At 44.8% G+C, this 12,714-nt stretch overlaps 1 protein-coding gene across 3 annotated transcripts in view; it reads right to left on the bottom strand.

Annotated features, from left to right (window-relative positions):
• Positions 1–5,166, bottom strand: part of LOC147019293 (protein shisa-4-like) — a 64,218-nt gene extending 59,052 nt beyond the window's left edge. Inside the window, exon 1 of one of the 3 annotated variants that reach the window (XM_085899670.1) lies at positions 4,853–5,166. In XM_085899670.1, coding sequence (XP_085755796.1) covers positions 4,853–4,898 — 46 coding nt within the window. In that variant the 5' untranslated portion in view covers positions 4,899–5,166. Of the gene's footprint in view, positions 1–4,742 lie in introns of all 3 variants that reach the window. The other 2 variants (XM_085899669.1, XM_085899671.1) reach the window with 2 other exon arrangements.
• Between the last annotated feature and the right edge of the window lie 7,548 nt (positions 5,167–12,714).

Genomic DNA, 12,714 nt, shown 5'->3' with positions numbered 1-12,714 from the left:
CATTCCTCGGCCCACCTGAACTCCTCACCACTTACAAAGCTTTCGTATGCAGCCTGATAGAGTACTGCTCCCTCCTTCTGGGCTGGTGTTCCTGCCTCTCAACTTCCTCAGCTTCATGCTGTGGAAACCAAGACATTTTGGATCATTGGCATCTCTCGCGGTGAGGCTGAGTCTTTGGGCCTCTCACTCTCTCACCACAGCCATGTCGGTGGTTTTTCTGCCTTCTACAGTCTCCTCTCCGGTCTCACCACCCCCCCCCCCCACCACCCCCGCTCTGTCTGCGATCTGTCCCCACCATATTTCCGCAGGGCGCTCAAGCTCCACCAACAACCCCCTTCTGGTAAAACTACCAAAATCACGAATCACTGCTCACATTCACTCTTTCATTCCTCTTTTTTCCCCCCACCTTTGGAATAAACTCCCACACTCTGCTCAATCCCATTCTTCCCTCGAGGCCTTCAAAACAGCTGTTCACCACCACCTCTTATCATCCCCCACCCAAAACCTCGATCTTTTCTACCCCCGTTAATCCACCCCAAACCCACCTCATTCAAATTCCCTGCTTTCCTTCCTGAAAGTCCCTGTCGCGTAAGGACCTGTTCTATGTGTTGGCTCTCATACAAGCCTCGACATTGCAAACAAACATCAACAAATAAATAAATAAGAGGGCCACCAAATATATCACAACCATATGTGCAAAACAATTACCAGAGAATACCTGCATAAAATGAGGCTAATCCTGAAAACGTATCTCACCCAAAAAACCAACTCAGTCCATGTTCCAAAACAGCTGCGGAATAAACTGGCCAATCGGAAATCAACAAACTGGATATCAAAACAAGGAAACTACTCACCGTTAAAAATTAATGCATCCCGAGAATGTACAGAGCGACAACTGTCAGACTGGCTGAGTACGTGAAAAGTTTGACAGACTGCAAAATTCAATTTGTATGCAAACGCGAAGACAGCAAGTCAGAGAAGATATTCCCAATTCACCTTGCAAAAAAATTCCAGAAACAGGTGTGAATAGAAGGAGTCATACATTAAACCAAAACAGCAATGAAGATACCCCCAACAATTACAAAAAAAAAAAAAAGGACAAAATAAAAATACAAGGTGAAATCAAGAAAAATTACACCAACAACTGGGAGAACAATAAAAGAGCAGGGACATACATATATATCGACTGTGGCTAAGAGGTCAGTTCAACTGGGATGGAGAACGAATTGTAATAAATTCCAAAGACCAAGGACAAAACATGAATGGCTTTGGGAAAATTGTCAGGACTGAGCCAATCGGATAGGTGTAGGTTCTGCAAGGTAGACACAGAGAGCACGAGTCACCTCCTCTCGGGATGTCAAAAAAACTCATGTCAGAGCAGCTGTACACACAAAGGCAAAACAAGGTATGTGGAGTAATCCACTGGAACATTTGCAAAAGTCTCAACATCCCAGTTCCAGAAAAACTCACGGAAACGATAATTGAGAATGAAAGAACGCTCATGTACGACCAGATGATCCCATAGCGTGTGAACACAGCAAACAAAGCATTGTGACTGGATCTCGTATTTACTGCTGAGGTGGAAGAAAAAGGCATTGCAAATTCAAGGGTCATGACCCAGTGACTTTGGCCAAAACAACATGGAAACCAAGAAAATGATCAAGTAGCAGGATCTCCAAAATGAAGTGAAAAGATCCTGGAAACTGAAGAATAGAGAAATTGTACCAGTGATCATTATTGGAGCAACGGGAATGATGAAGAACAACCTCACAGAGATGTTAAAATTAAAAAAAAAAACATCCCTGGGAATATTACCACAAACTACATTTGGAAGCTGTCCGGGGCTCGGTGGCGATCCTCAAAAGATCACTCGGAACAAGAAAAACCTCAACGTGATCTATGAATCGTGACACCTTACTGAAACAGAGGTGGACACTTCGAGACTTGGAATGTCTCCGTTCCACCTCCTGAAACCCACCCACGGGAAGATATAGCAGCCAATAACCGCAACGTACACACACACACACACACACACACACACACACACACACACACACACACACACACACACACACACACACACACACACACACACACACACACACACACACACACACACACACACACACACACAAACAGATGGACGTGCTGTGCAATGGACATGTCCACAAGGTAAAGTGTTTATCGCTTAATTTATTATCGTATAAAGTGGTGTATGATTAAAGTTATTCAAATGTAGCAATACTTTAAATCAGGGGTCTCCAACCTGCGGCCCACACGCGGCCCCTTAGATGGATTTATGCGGCCCGCGGTGCCATATTAAGTTTACATTACAATGCGGCCCGCGATACTGACAATTTATCAGGGTCAATGGTCAAAGCGTTCTGTAATTTTTATTACGATTTTGATTCATATTACACGCGTTTTTAACACGATTATTCATTACCTTCGCAAACTTTGTTGCGAAGGTTATGTTTTGATCGCTGTGTATTTATTTATTTGTGAATATGTGTGTTTGTTTGTTTGTTATTCGCATAACTCTAAAAGTATTGAACTGAATCGCAGCAAATTTGGTGGGATGATTGGTTATTATCCGAGGACCATTTGATTAGATTTTGGGAGCGATTGGGTCAAAGGTCAAGGTCAAGAAAAGGTCAAAAATCGTCATTTTACCATAGCGCAGTCAATTTGCATGCAACTAATGCCAAAATGTTCAGAATTCAATGCCCCATCTTGTGATATGTGACATGACAATGACATAATAACCCTTATTAGTGGTTGGGAGTCAAAGGTCAGGGGGGGTCACGACATTGCAAAATGTGCGGTTTTAGTCATAACACGGTCAATTCTTATCCGATTTGCATGAAACCAACACCAAAATGTTGACTGTTCTGTTCCCTACACTCCAATACCAATTACAAAATCAAGAGGACAAAGGTCAAGGTCGAGGTCATGAAAAGGTCAAAATAATCATTTTGCCATAGTGCGGTCGATTTTTATGCAATTTGCATGCAACCAATGCCAAAATGTTGTGAATTCTATGCCCAATCTTGTGATATACGATATGACACAATGACGTCATTACCTTTGTTAGCGGTTTGGGTCAAAGGTCAGGTGGGTCAACGACCTTTATTATCATAACGCGGTCAATTCTTATACAATTTGCATGCAAGTAGATTCAAAATGTTTAGAATTCAATTCCCTATCCTGTAATGTGTAATATTTGACAGTGACTTTATTGGCGAGTTTAAAGCATTGGGGGGGGGGGGGGTGTCACTGAACTTATTTCTTATAATGTGACCAGTTGTCATCAGATTGACTTGACACCGACACCCAAAAAGGTCAGGGAGTTCATACAGAAATTGTACAATGTACGTGAATCAGTGTCAAACAGCAGGAAATTTAATGTTTTTAAGCCATCATAACACATGAGATGGCAGATGTGGTATGGGATTAAATACCCTAACAATCAAAGGTTTCTGGGGGGGGGGGGAGGGCAAAATGTAGCGTTGGCAAAGGTATGCGCTCTACTGAGTGCCCGTTCTAGTTTATCATATTCTTTGGCAAGAAAAATATATTCAGCACTAATTTTTGTTTAAATTTCCGCATATTAATTATTTTTTTTTTCCGGAATTTAGCGTCCTTTTTTTGGGTGCGGCCCTCCGCCCCTCACCACTTTGGTTTTGTGGCACTCCGCCCAAAAAAGGTTGGAGACCCTGCTTTAAATAAAACTAATGATTAAATAAATTTGAATAAGGATATTGCATTGCTGTCCATTGCTGTTGAGTAATCCACTGAGGTGGACCTGTGACCGGGGTTGTGGACCCACCGTTTGGAGAGGTTCTGGGCTGAAAGGATCGAAACCTCGATGATAAACGGTGCTTGGCTGATGATCCGGGCGGTTGGGAAATCGGTAAATTGCTTATATTACAAGTTAAGGTTATACCTTCAAATAAAATAGTGTGTGTGTGTGTGTGTGTGTGTGTGTGTGTGTGTGTGTGTGTGTGTGTGTGTGTGTGTGTGTGTGTGTGTGTGTGTGTGTGTGTGTGTGTGTGTGTGTGTGTGTGTGTGTGTGTGGCTTCCTTGTTGGAACGATGGTGCAGTAATTGGTCTTCATTTTGATACTCATACAATGAATAAATAAATAAACAAACAAAAATAACAAACACACACACACACACACACACACACAAAATAAAATAAACAAAAACAACAAACATACACACAATAAATAAATAAATAAAAACAAAAAACACAATAAACAAAAACAACAAACACACACATACAATAAATAAACAAAAACAACAAACACACACATACAATAAATAAACAAAAACAACAAACACACACAATAAATAAACAAAAACAACAAACACACACATATATATATATATATATATAAACAAAAACAAAACACACAATAAATAAATAAATAAAAACAACAAACATAAACACATATATATAAACAAAAACAACACACACAATAAATAAACAAAAACAACAAACACACACATACAATAAATAAACAAAAACAACAAACACACAATAAATAAATAAAAACAACAAACACAATAAATAAATCAACAAAAACAACAAACAAAATAAATGACAAATTAAAAACACACCAATCAGGTGCCCATGGTTACATTACGTATGGGTTTACAACATGAATGATTTCCTCACACTAACAACGGTTGATGTGTGTTTTTTTCACGAACGCGGAGAATGTGAGAGTTAAGGACCTGAGTGACGATATGAAGCGAATATTGTCCATATCACCGTTGACGACGATATCGATCGATGGAACCGCAGCAGAGCAAGTCGAGCGGAGCAGCAGCAGCAGCAGCCTTACCGAGATGGTGACCGCAGTAAAAGACCGCCACAGCGAGCACGAACATGTCGACGAGAGGAGACGCCTGTGACGGTGAGACTGGTGGAGCTTCACTTCACCCAAGACTTCCCTTCACGAGCCGCGCGCGTCCAGCCGTCCGTTCAGCTGGTCCGATGACGTCATGCGATGCCCTCCAGCTTTATTTAGCGCCAAGCGCTCATTGGTGTCACGTGATTGCGCAATCCCTGGGCTGCCCAGTGGGAGTCGTTGAAGCTCACCGACGACCATATTGCACATCTCCAAACTCGAATTTTAACCCAGCAGGCCCCTCCATGATTGTACATTTTATCATTGCACTCGCTTCCCGCATTCTCTTGTGTTTATAAGCTATAGGTTTTATGTTCAGAATGTTTGTCCAAATATTGCGTTATTCAAGTAGTTTATTTTTCAGCTTTTTTTTTTTTTTTTTTTTTTTTTTTTTTTTTTTTTGTATACCTTGGTCGAGGCTCGTATGAGAGCTAACACACAACTCACAGCAAGGAGGCATGAGACAAGAGGGGTGGGAGTGGAAGGGACAAAACATTGGGGAACAGACACAGGTGAATTGTGGAAGGGAGAGGGATGGGGATGGGACGGGGAACATGGCGAGGAGAAGATGGACATTACAGGGACTTTCAGGAAGGAAAGCAGGAGAATTGAAGGAAGTGGGCTTGGGTGGATTATCGGGGGTAGAAAAGATCGAGGATTTGGATGGGGGAAGATAAGAGGTGGTGGTGAACAGCTGTTTTGAAAGCCTGGAGGGAAGAATGGGAAAGAATAGAGTGAGGAAGTTTATTCCAAAGGCGGGAAAAAAGAGGAATGAAAGAGTGAAGATGAGCAGTGATTCGTGATTTTGGTAGTTTTACCAGAAGGGGGTTGTTGGCGGACCTTGAGCGCCCTGTGGAAATGTGGTTGGGACAAATCGCAGAGAGAGCAGGGGGGGCAAGGCTGGAGAGGAGTCGGTAGAAGACAGAAAGACCACCGACCAACCTGTGGTGATTGAGTGAGAGGCCCAAAGACTCAGCTTCATTGCGGGAGATGCCAATGATCTTAAAAGCCCTGGTTTCGACAGCGTGAAGTCGAGAAAGGTGGGAGGCAGGAGCACCAGCCCAGAGGGGAGAGCAGTACTCCATCAGGCTACGGACAAAAGCTTTGTAAGTAGTCAGGAGCTCAAGAGGGCCGAGGAAGGACTTAGCACGACGGAGGATTCCCAGTCGGCGACTGGCTTTTGAGGCAAGGTTGGAAATGTGACTTTCCCAGGAAAGGTCATGGCAGATAGTGAGACCCAGAAGCTTGAAAGAAAAGACTTCTTCCAGAGGATTGTTGAGAAAGTGGATGGGGGGTTTTGTAAACGGTCCTTTCGAAGAGACATAGTGAGAGTGTGAGATTTGTGTGGATTGAAAGACATGTTCCACGTGTTGGACCAGTTTGTGATTTTATCCAGATCTGCAGTGAGCGAAGAAGCTGCTGCTTGCCGGTCTGAGGGATGACAGATGGTACGGCAGAGGGTGGAGTCATCGGCAAAGAGAAATAGAGGATTTTCCAGAGAGTCCGAGAGATCATTGATGAAAACCAGAAAAAGAACAGGGCCCAGAACGCTACCTTGAGGAACTCCAGCCTGCACAGGAAGAGGGGATGAAAGAACTCCATTTAGGGCCACACGTTGACTGCGACAGGAGAGGAAGTCTGCGAGCCATGAGTGGAGATGGCCTTGAATACCATGGGAAGAGAGTTTGGTGAGTAGGGCAGGGTGCCAGACTGTGTCAAAAGCACGTGATATGTCCAGGGATACGGCTCGGATTTCCTGTCTGGCATTGAGGACCTCCATCCATTGATGGGAGAGCAGTAGCAGCATATCCAGGGTAGAGTGACCTGGTCTGAAACCAAATTGATGATTGGAAATCAAGCCATTGGAGAAGAGGAAGGATTTCATGTCTGAAGCAATGATGGATTCCATAACCTTGCTGATGATTGGGAGAAGGCTGATTGGTCTGTAGTTACAGGGATCTGTTTTTGCACCTTTTTATGCAGGGCAGTGATGTTAGCAGATTTACAAGCAGATGGCAGATGACCTTGGGAAAATGAGAGGGTGAATAGAACAGAGAGAGGGTGAGCAAGAGCAGAAGAGCAGGCTTTGAGGACACGTGGGCTGATGCCGTCTGGACCGGTTGCAGAATCTGACTCGAGGTTTGAAAGCAAGCTCTCCACCTTGTCAGGAGAAAAGGATACAGAGTCCAGGGACAGTTGGGTGCGACTGGGTAAAGTGGGTGGAGATAGTGATGGGTTTGGGACACAAGATTTAGCTGCAAACACCGAGTTTAGACATTCAGCTTTATCACGTGTGGAATCAGCAGTGCGGCCATTTGAGGTAAGGGAGGGGATGGAGGCGGAACAAACACCAGAAACAGATTTGATTAAACGCCACCAGGATTTTGAGGAGGGAGAGAGCTTTGAGAGTTCAGACTTGAGATGAGAAAGATGTTGTTTTCTGGCTCTCCTGAGGGTAGATACACACTTGTTCCGAGCTTTGTGGAAAGAACTGAGATTGCCCTCAGTTGGGTTTGCTTTCCATGAGGCAAAGGCAAGTTGTTTCAGGACAACTGCCTCACCACAAGCTTCAGTAAACCAAGGGCGGGAGGAAGGGTAAGACAACTGAACACGAGAGGGGATAAATCTGTGCATGAGGGAGAGCAAGTTTCTTTGAAAGAATTCCCAGGATGAGTTGATGTTTGAGAAAGTAGTGATAGGAGACCAGTCTGTAAGTTTGATGGCTGCTCGGAGACCCTGCCAGTCGGCTTGAGTGAAATGCCAGACTCGACGGCGGTGAGGTGGTTCTCTGATGACAGCCAGAGAGATGTCCACTTTAACAAGGACGTGGTCAGAAGAACCAATTGGAGCGAAGGAAGAGCAGCAGATATTGTCAGGGAAATTTGTCAAAATCAGATCCAGAAGAGATGGAGTACCATTGGTTGAGATCCGGGTCGGGAAGTTGACCGATTGAGTCAGTCCCAATGAGTCACAGAAAGCTTTTGCTGATGTCCCATGGCAGGTGAGAGAGGTACCCACACCTAGCCAACTGGCGTGATGACAATTGAAGTCGCCACATAAGAGGAAGAGAGAGTTTGGATGAGAAGATAGAAGATGGTCCATGTTTTCGGAGAGTGAGGTGTAGATGGAGTCATCACTGTTCGGTGGACGGTACAGTACACATATAAACATGAGGTGGGAGAGGAGGGGAAGCCGAAGCCAGAGGTATTCCTGGGGGTGTGGGGGAGTGAGAGCAGTGCAGGGAGAGTGAGGAATAGAGTCTTTGATGAAGAGAGCAACACCTCCACCAGGACGAGGCTCAGGTCTGTCGTACCGTAAGAGGGAGTAACCAGGGAGAGATACTTGAGAGTCAGACACGTCATGGGAGAGGAAAGTTTCTGTTAGGCAGATAATGTCTGGTTTGTCAGTGGCAACCTGCATGGAAAGATCTGAAAGGTTTGAGCGAAGGCCCCGGATATTTGAGGTCCACACTTTTAATGAAGAGGTAGGGGAGGAGGCTTTGGGTGCAGGAGGTGGAGGGGCGGGGGAGGGAAGGGCGAGGGATGAGGGGGGGAGGTAAGGAGGGGTGCTGAAGGAGTGTGGGGTATTGCAGAATAGCGAGGGGAGGGGGCCGAATGAGGAGGAGAGAAGGCTCTGTGGTGCTGGGGGAGAGGGGGACAAGAGACAAGGAAGATGGCAGTTGAGGATTTGAGGAGGTGGAGTGAAGAGATGGAGGTGAGAGGGCAGTGGAGGGAGGCAGGTTGGTGGATGAGAGGGGGGCAACTTAGAGAAGGAAGAGTGAGGGGGATGAAAGGTGGGAGAAAGGTGAGGGGGAATTTTTGAAAGAGGTGAGAGGGAGGCTTGGAGGGAGAAGAGTGGGATGGTTGCTTTGAGAGTGAGAGTGAGGGGTGAGGGGGGTGAGTTGGCACTGAAGTTGGAAAAAAGAATGGTTGATGGAAAGCGAGCATCCATGGCAAACTGTGGTTTTTAAAAGTTTTAGGTCAGAGATGCGATTTAACACAATTCTTGATGGATGCAATGAAGGCGAATTCAGAGCATGGAGAGAAGAAGCGTTGTAATAGTTGGATTTTTAGGCAAGGAATGAAGGAGAGGTCGAAATGAGAGCAGTCTGTTAAAATAGCAGAAGAGAAGTGCATTGTGAAACAGTAAAGAGTACCACATGTGTGAGAGAGGAAGATGAAGCATTATAAGATCGTTTTTGTTGTTAATATTAATGTATGAGAGAGTTCAACAGATTAGGTCATGGAAGTGTAAAAAAAAAGAAATCGAGGAAGACGAGGAGGAAGTTAAGAGGAAGAAGAAGTAGCAGAATCGGGAGAAGGTGAGCGTGTTGTTGTTGTTGTTGTTGGGTATATATATATATATATATATATATATATATATATATATATATTTTTTTTTTTTTGAGATAAGAAAGAGATTAGTTGGGAGAATGGGGGATGTTTGGAAAGTGGGGAGGATGAAAATTGAAGGTAATGGGGAGGATAGAAATTGAAGGTAATGGGGAGAAAAAACAAACAAACAAACAAAAAAACGATCGAACACCGAGTGGAACCGGTAGGCCTCAAACCTAGGACTAGGCCTCAAACACCAAGTAAGAACGTCGACATAAATACTCACAAAATAGCACGATTTTTGAAACAAAACCGAACTAGGAACACACATTAACATGTAGGTGAGAAAATTAAACAGTTAAAACGGGACAAATAACAACCGGAACTTAACTTTGAGAATGTCAGCAGGGAGCCCCGAAGGAGACCTCTTGCCGCTCAAAACCGGAACCGGAAGCTTATTGCTCGCAGTCAGTAATCGGCCTTAACTGTCGATAAAAATGGAGGCCCAATGGCCCACAAACACTTTGCAGTGCTCGGGGTGTCCGAGCCAAGTTGAGAAACGCTTTCAGCACTCGATTCGATCGATCCTGTCCGGGACAGATTGCTACTTTGTCACACGATAGTGTGGAGACGGTGAAGGGTCAATGTCCACCAACAACCAGTGCAGGTAGACAGGACCTCCGGCTTACTCGGTCCCTCCGAGGGCCAACGTGCGAGTTTGGTTTCCATTTTTATTTCGACTTCCTTTCGATATACTAGTGATATACCCTAACACTATCTCAAATCATACCGAATCCAAAACCCATGATCTTCTCCACCCTCGTTAACCTCCTCGGCCCCAATCCTAACTCCTCCCAAATTTCCACTTTTTCCTTCCTGAGAGTTTCCTTCTGTATCCATCTTGTCCCTTTCCTGCTCCTCATTCCTCCCCACACCCATAATTATTTATATTTATATATATATATATATATATATATATACATATACATATATATATATATATCTCTCCCTCTCCCTCTCTCTCTCCCTCTCCCTCTCCCCCTCGCCCTCTCTCTCTCCCCCTTGCCCTCTCTCTCTCCCCCTCGCCCTCTCTCTCTCCCCCTCGCCCTCTCTCTCTCCCCCTCGCCCTCTCTCTCTCCCCCTCGCCCTCTCTCTCTCCCCCTCGCCCTCTCTCTCTCTCGCCCTCTCTCTCTCCCCCCCTCTCTCTCTCCCCCTCTCTCTCTCGCCCTCTCTCTCTCTCGCCCTCTCTCTCTCTCGCCCTCTCTCTCTCGCCCTCTCTCTCTCTCGCCCTCTCTCTCTCTCGCCCTCTCTCTCTCTCGCCCTCTCTCTCTCTCGCCCTCTCTCTCTCTCGCCCTCCCTCTCTCTGGCCCAGTCTCTCGCACTCTCTCTCGACCTCTCTCTCTCTCTCTCTCGCCCTCTCTCTCTCGCCCTCTCTCTCTCGCCCTCTCTCTCTCTCTCTCTCGCCCTCTCTCTCTCTCTCTCTCTCTCTCTCTCTCTCTCTCTCTCTCTCTCTCTCTCTCTCTCTCTCTCTCTCTCTCTCTCTCTCTCTCTCTCTCTCTCTCTCTCTCTCTCTCTCTTCCTGATCCGTTCAGTGTCCTTGCTCTTCCATGAGCCTTGACTGTATACAAAGAAAAAAAAAAAACGTGTGGACAGGAGCCAATTTGGGTTTACTTTCAAGGTGATCAGCAATATATTAAATTCATACGTTGGCATACAGTGAGCCAGTGAAGTCTCCTGAGTATTGAAGGAATCGTAACATTCCCAAGCCTTCACTTTTGAGCCGAACTCCCATGTTCTGAAGAAGCTGTTATGGTTTGAGAAAAAAGGGATGTTCACTTACAAACAGTGAGTTTCAGTAATCCAAGGAAGACATTATGAGAGTATCACTCGAAGTTTCACGATCTGTGGTTGGATCTTAAAAGAATGGATGTAAGCCACAGATCAGCACCGCAGTGTTAGCCGCAATGGTTTTGAGAAAATTAATGGGCATCCATGTTTGATTTGCAGAGAGACATGGATTGATCGTTGCTGAAGAGAGCACATCATCAGATTGAATGGACAGTTATGTGTATCTGGGTATCAAGATAGCAATGAAAGGTGACATTGAAATTTTACTAGCGGAGCCTTCTCGTCGCTTGGCTGACGGACCATTCATCCTGATGTCCTTTCCCGTTAGAAATGTCTGACACACGATGACAGGCTCCTCGGTTTTTTTTTCTTTTTTGTGGAGGACAAATTTGCCCATGCGAAGAATGCTTTAACCTCAGCGTTATCCATGTAAAAAACTTTTTTGTAATACCCTCTGCCAGCACCACTAGGTGGTGCTACACGGTGCACATGTGGAGTGAATTTACACTAACCCCCTGCCCCCCACACCCTCGCTTAAGGCCGTGGCCACATAGCCTATGTTACCCCACACACAAAGTTGTATTTGTACTCTGAGTTTGGAGTTTGTAACTTAAAAGATGTGGCCGTGCATAAGGAACAAAGACAGACAGACAGACAGACAGACAGACAGACAGACAGACAGCCACAGAGAGAAAAACAAAGGCATCAGATAACATATTATTTGTTTATTTATTTATTTGTTTAAGTAGAAGAAGGTGCTTCCAAGCAAAAGTAAAAAACTAGAGCGACTATGCAAATTCGAGCAAAAAAGCAAGAGCATACCCGGTCTCAGGCGACGTTTCACCAGCTTCACAGCCGGCTTCCTCGATTGCACTCAACAATGACAAAATTGTCAAATAAGAGAACAAGACAATGTTTTGGATGTTATGTTTTTTTTTTTCACGCACGAAGCATGGTTTCATGTTTCTGGGCATCTAAATTCACAATACACTCGTCCATGGTGAAGTGAACAACCTTATGCAATGCATGAAAGACCATTGCATTCCATGAAAATTGGTGTTTGGTGTGTTGAAAGTCAGCAAAGACTTATTGGGCCAATTTTCTTCTCAGAAACAGTAAACTCAAAATGTTACATCAACATAATTCATGAGTTTCTTGGACACCTTGCAGAAGACAAAAATCAACCAAGGATGGTTTCAGCAAGGCGGTGCCCACGAGTCACACTTTGCGATTCAGCATGATTGAACTTCGGCTACTCTTTGGTGACTGTGTACGGTCCAAATGCTTAAGGCCACCTCGATCCCCAGATCTTTTGTCGCCAGATTTCTTTTTGTGGGGCTATTTGAAGGATATATTGTACACTGAAAATCCACGCACTCTTGATAGATTAAAAACAATAATCAGTGACACAATGAGCAAATTATACCATGGGATCTTTAACGTCCGCTAACTAATACTGGAAGATGGAAAGCCCAGTTGTGACATCCATCCATGTGCCGTTTGACAGGATGGCACACATCGATGAATCACTCTGCTTGTGAAACACCGACATGATAGTATTACAGCTGTCAAGATTCGAACCCAGGCTCGGCAGCTTGGAGGCAAGTGTGCGTA

This window comes from Eptatretus burgeri, chromosome 10, assembly GCF_056783735.1.
Source record: "Eptatretus burgeri isolate ZD-2024b chromosome 10, Ebu_testis_v1, whole genome shotgun sequence".
Classification (NCBI taxonomy): Eukaryota; Metazoa; Chordata; class Myxini; order Myxiniformes; family Myxinidae; genus Eptatretus; species Eptatretus burgeri.
This window is presented reverse-complemented; position numbering and strand designations above follow the sequence as displayed.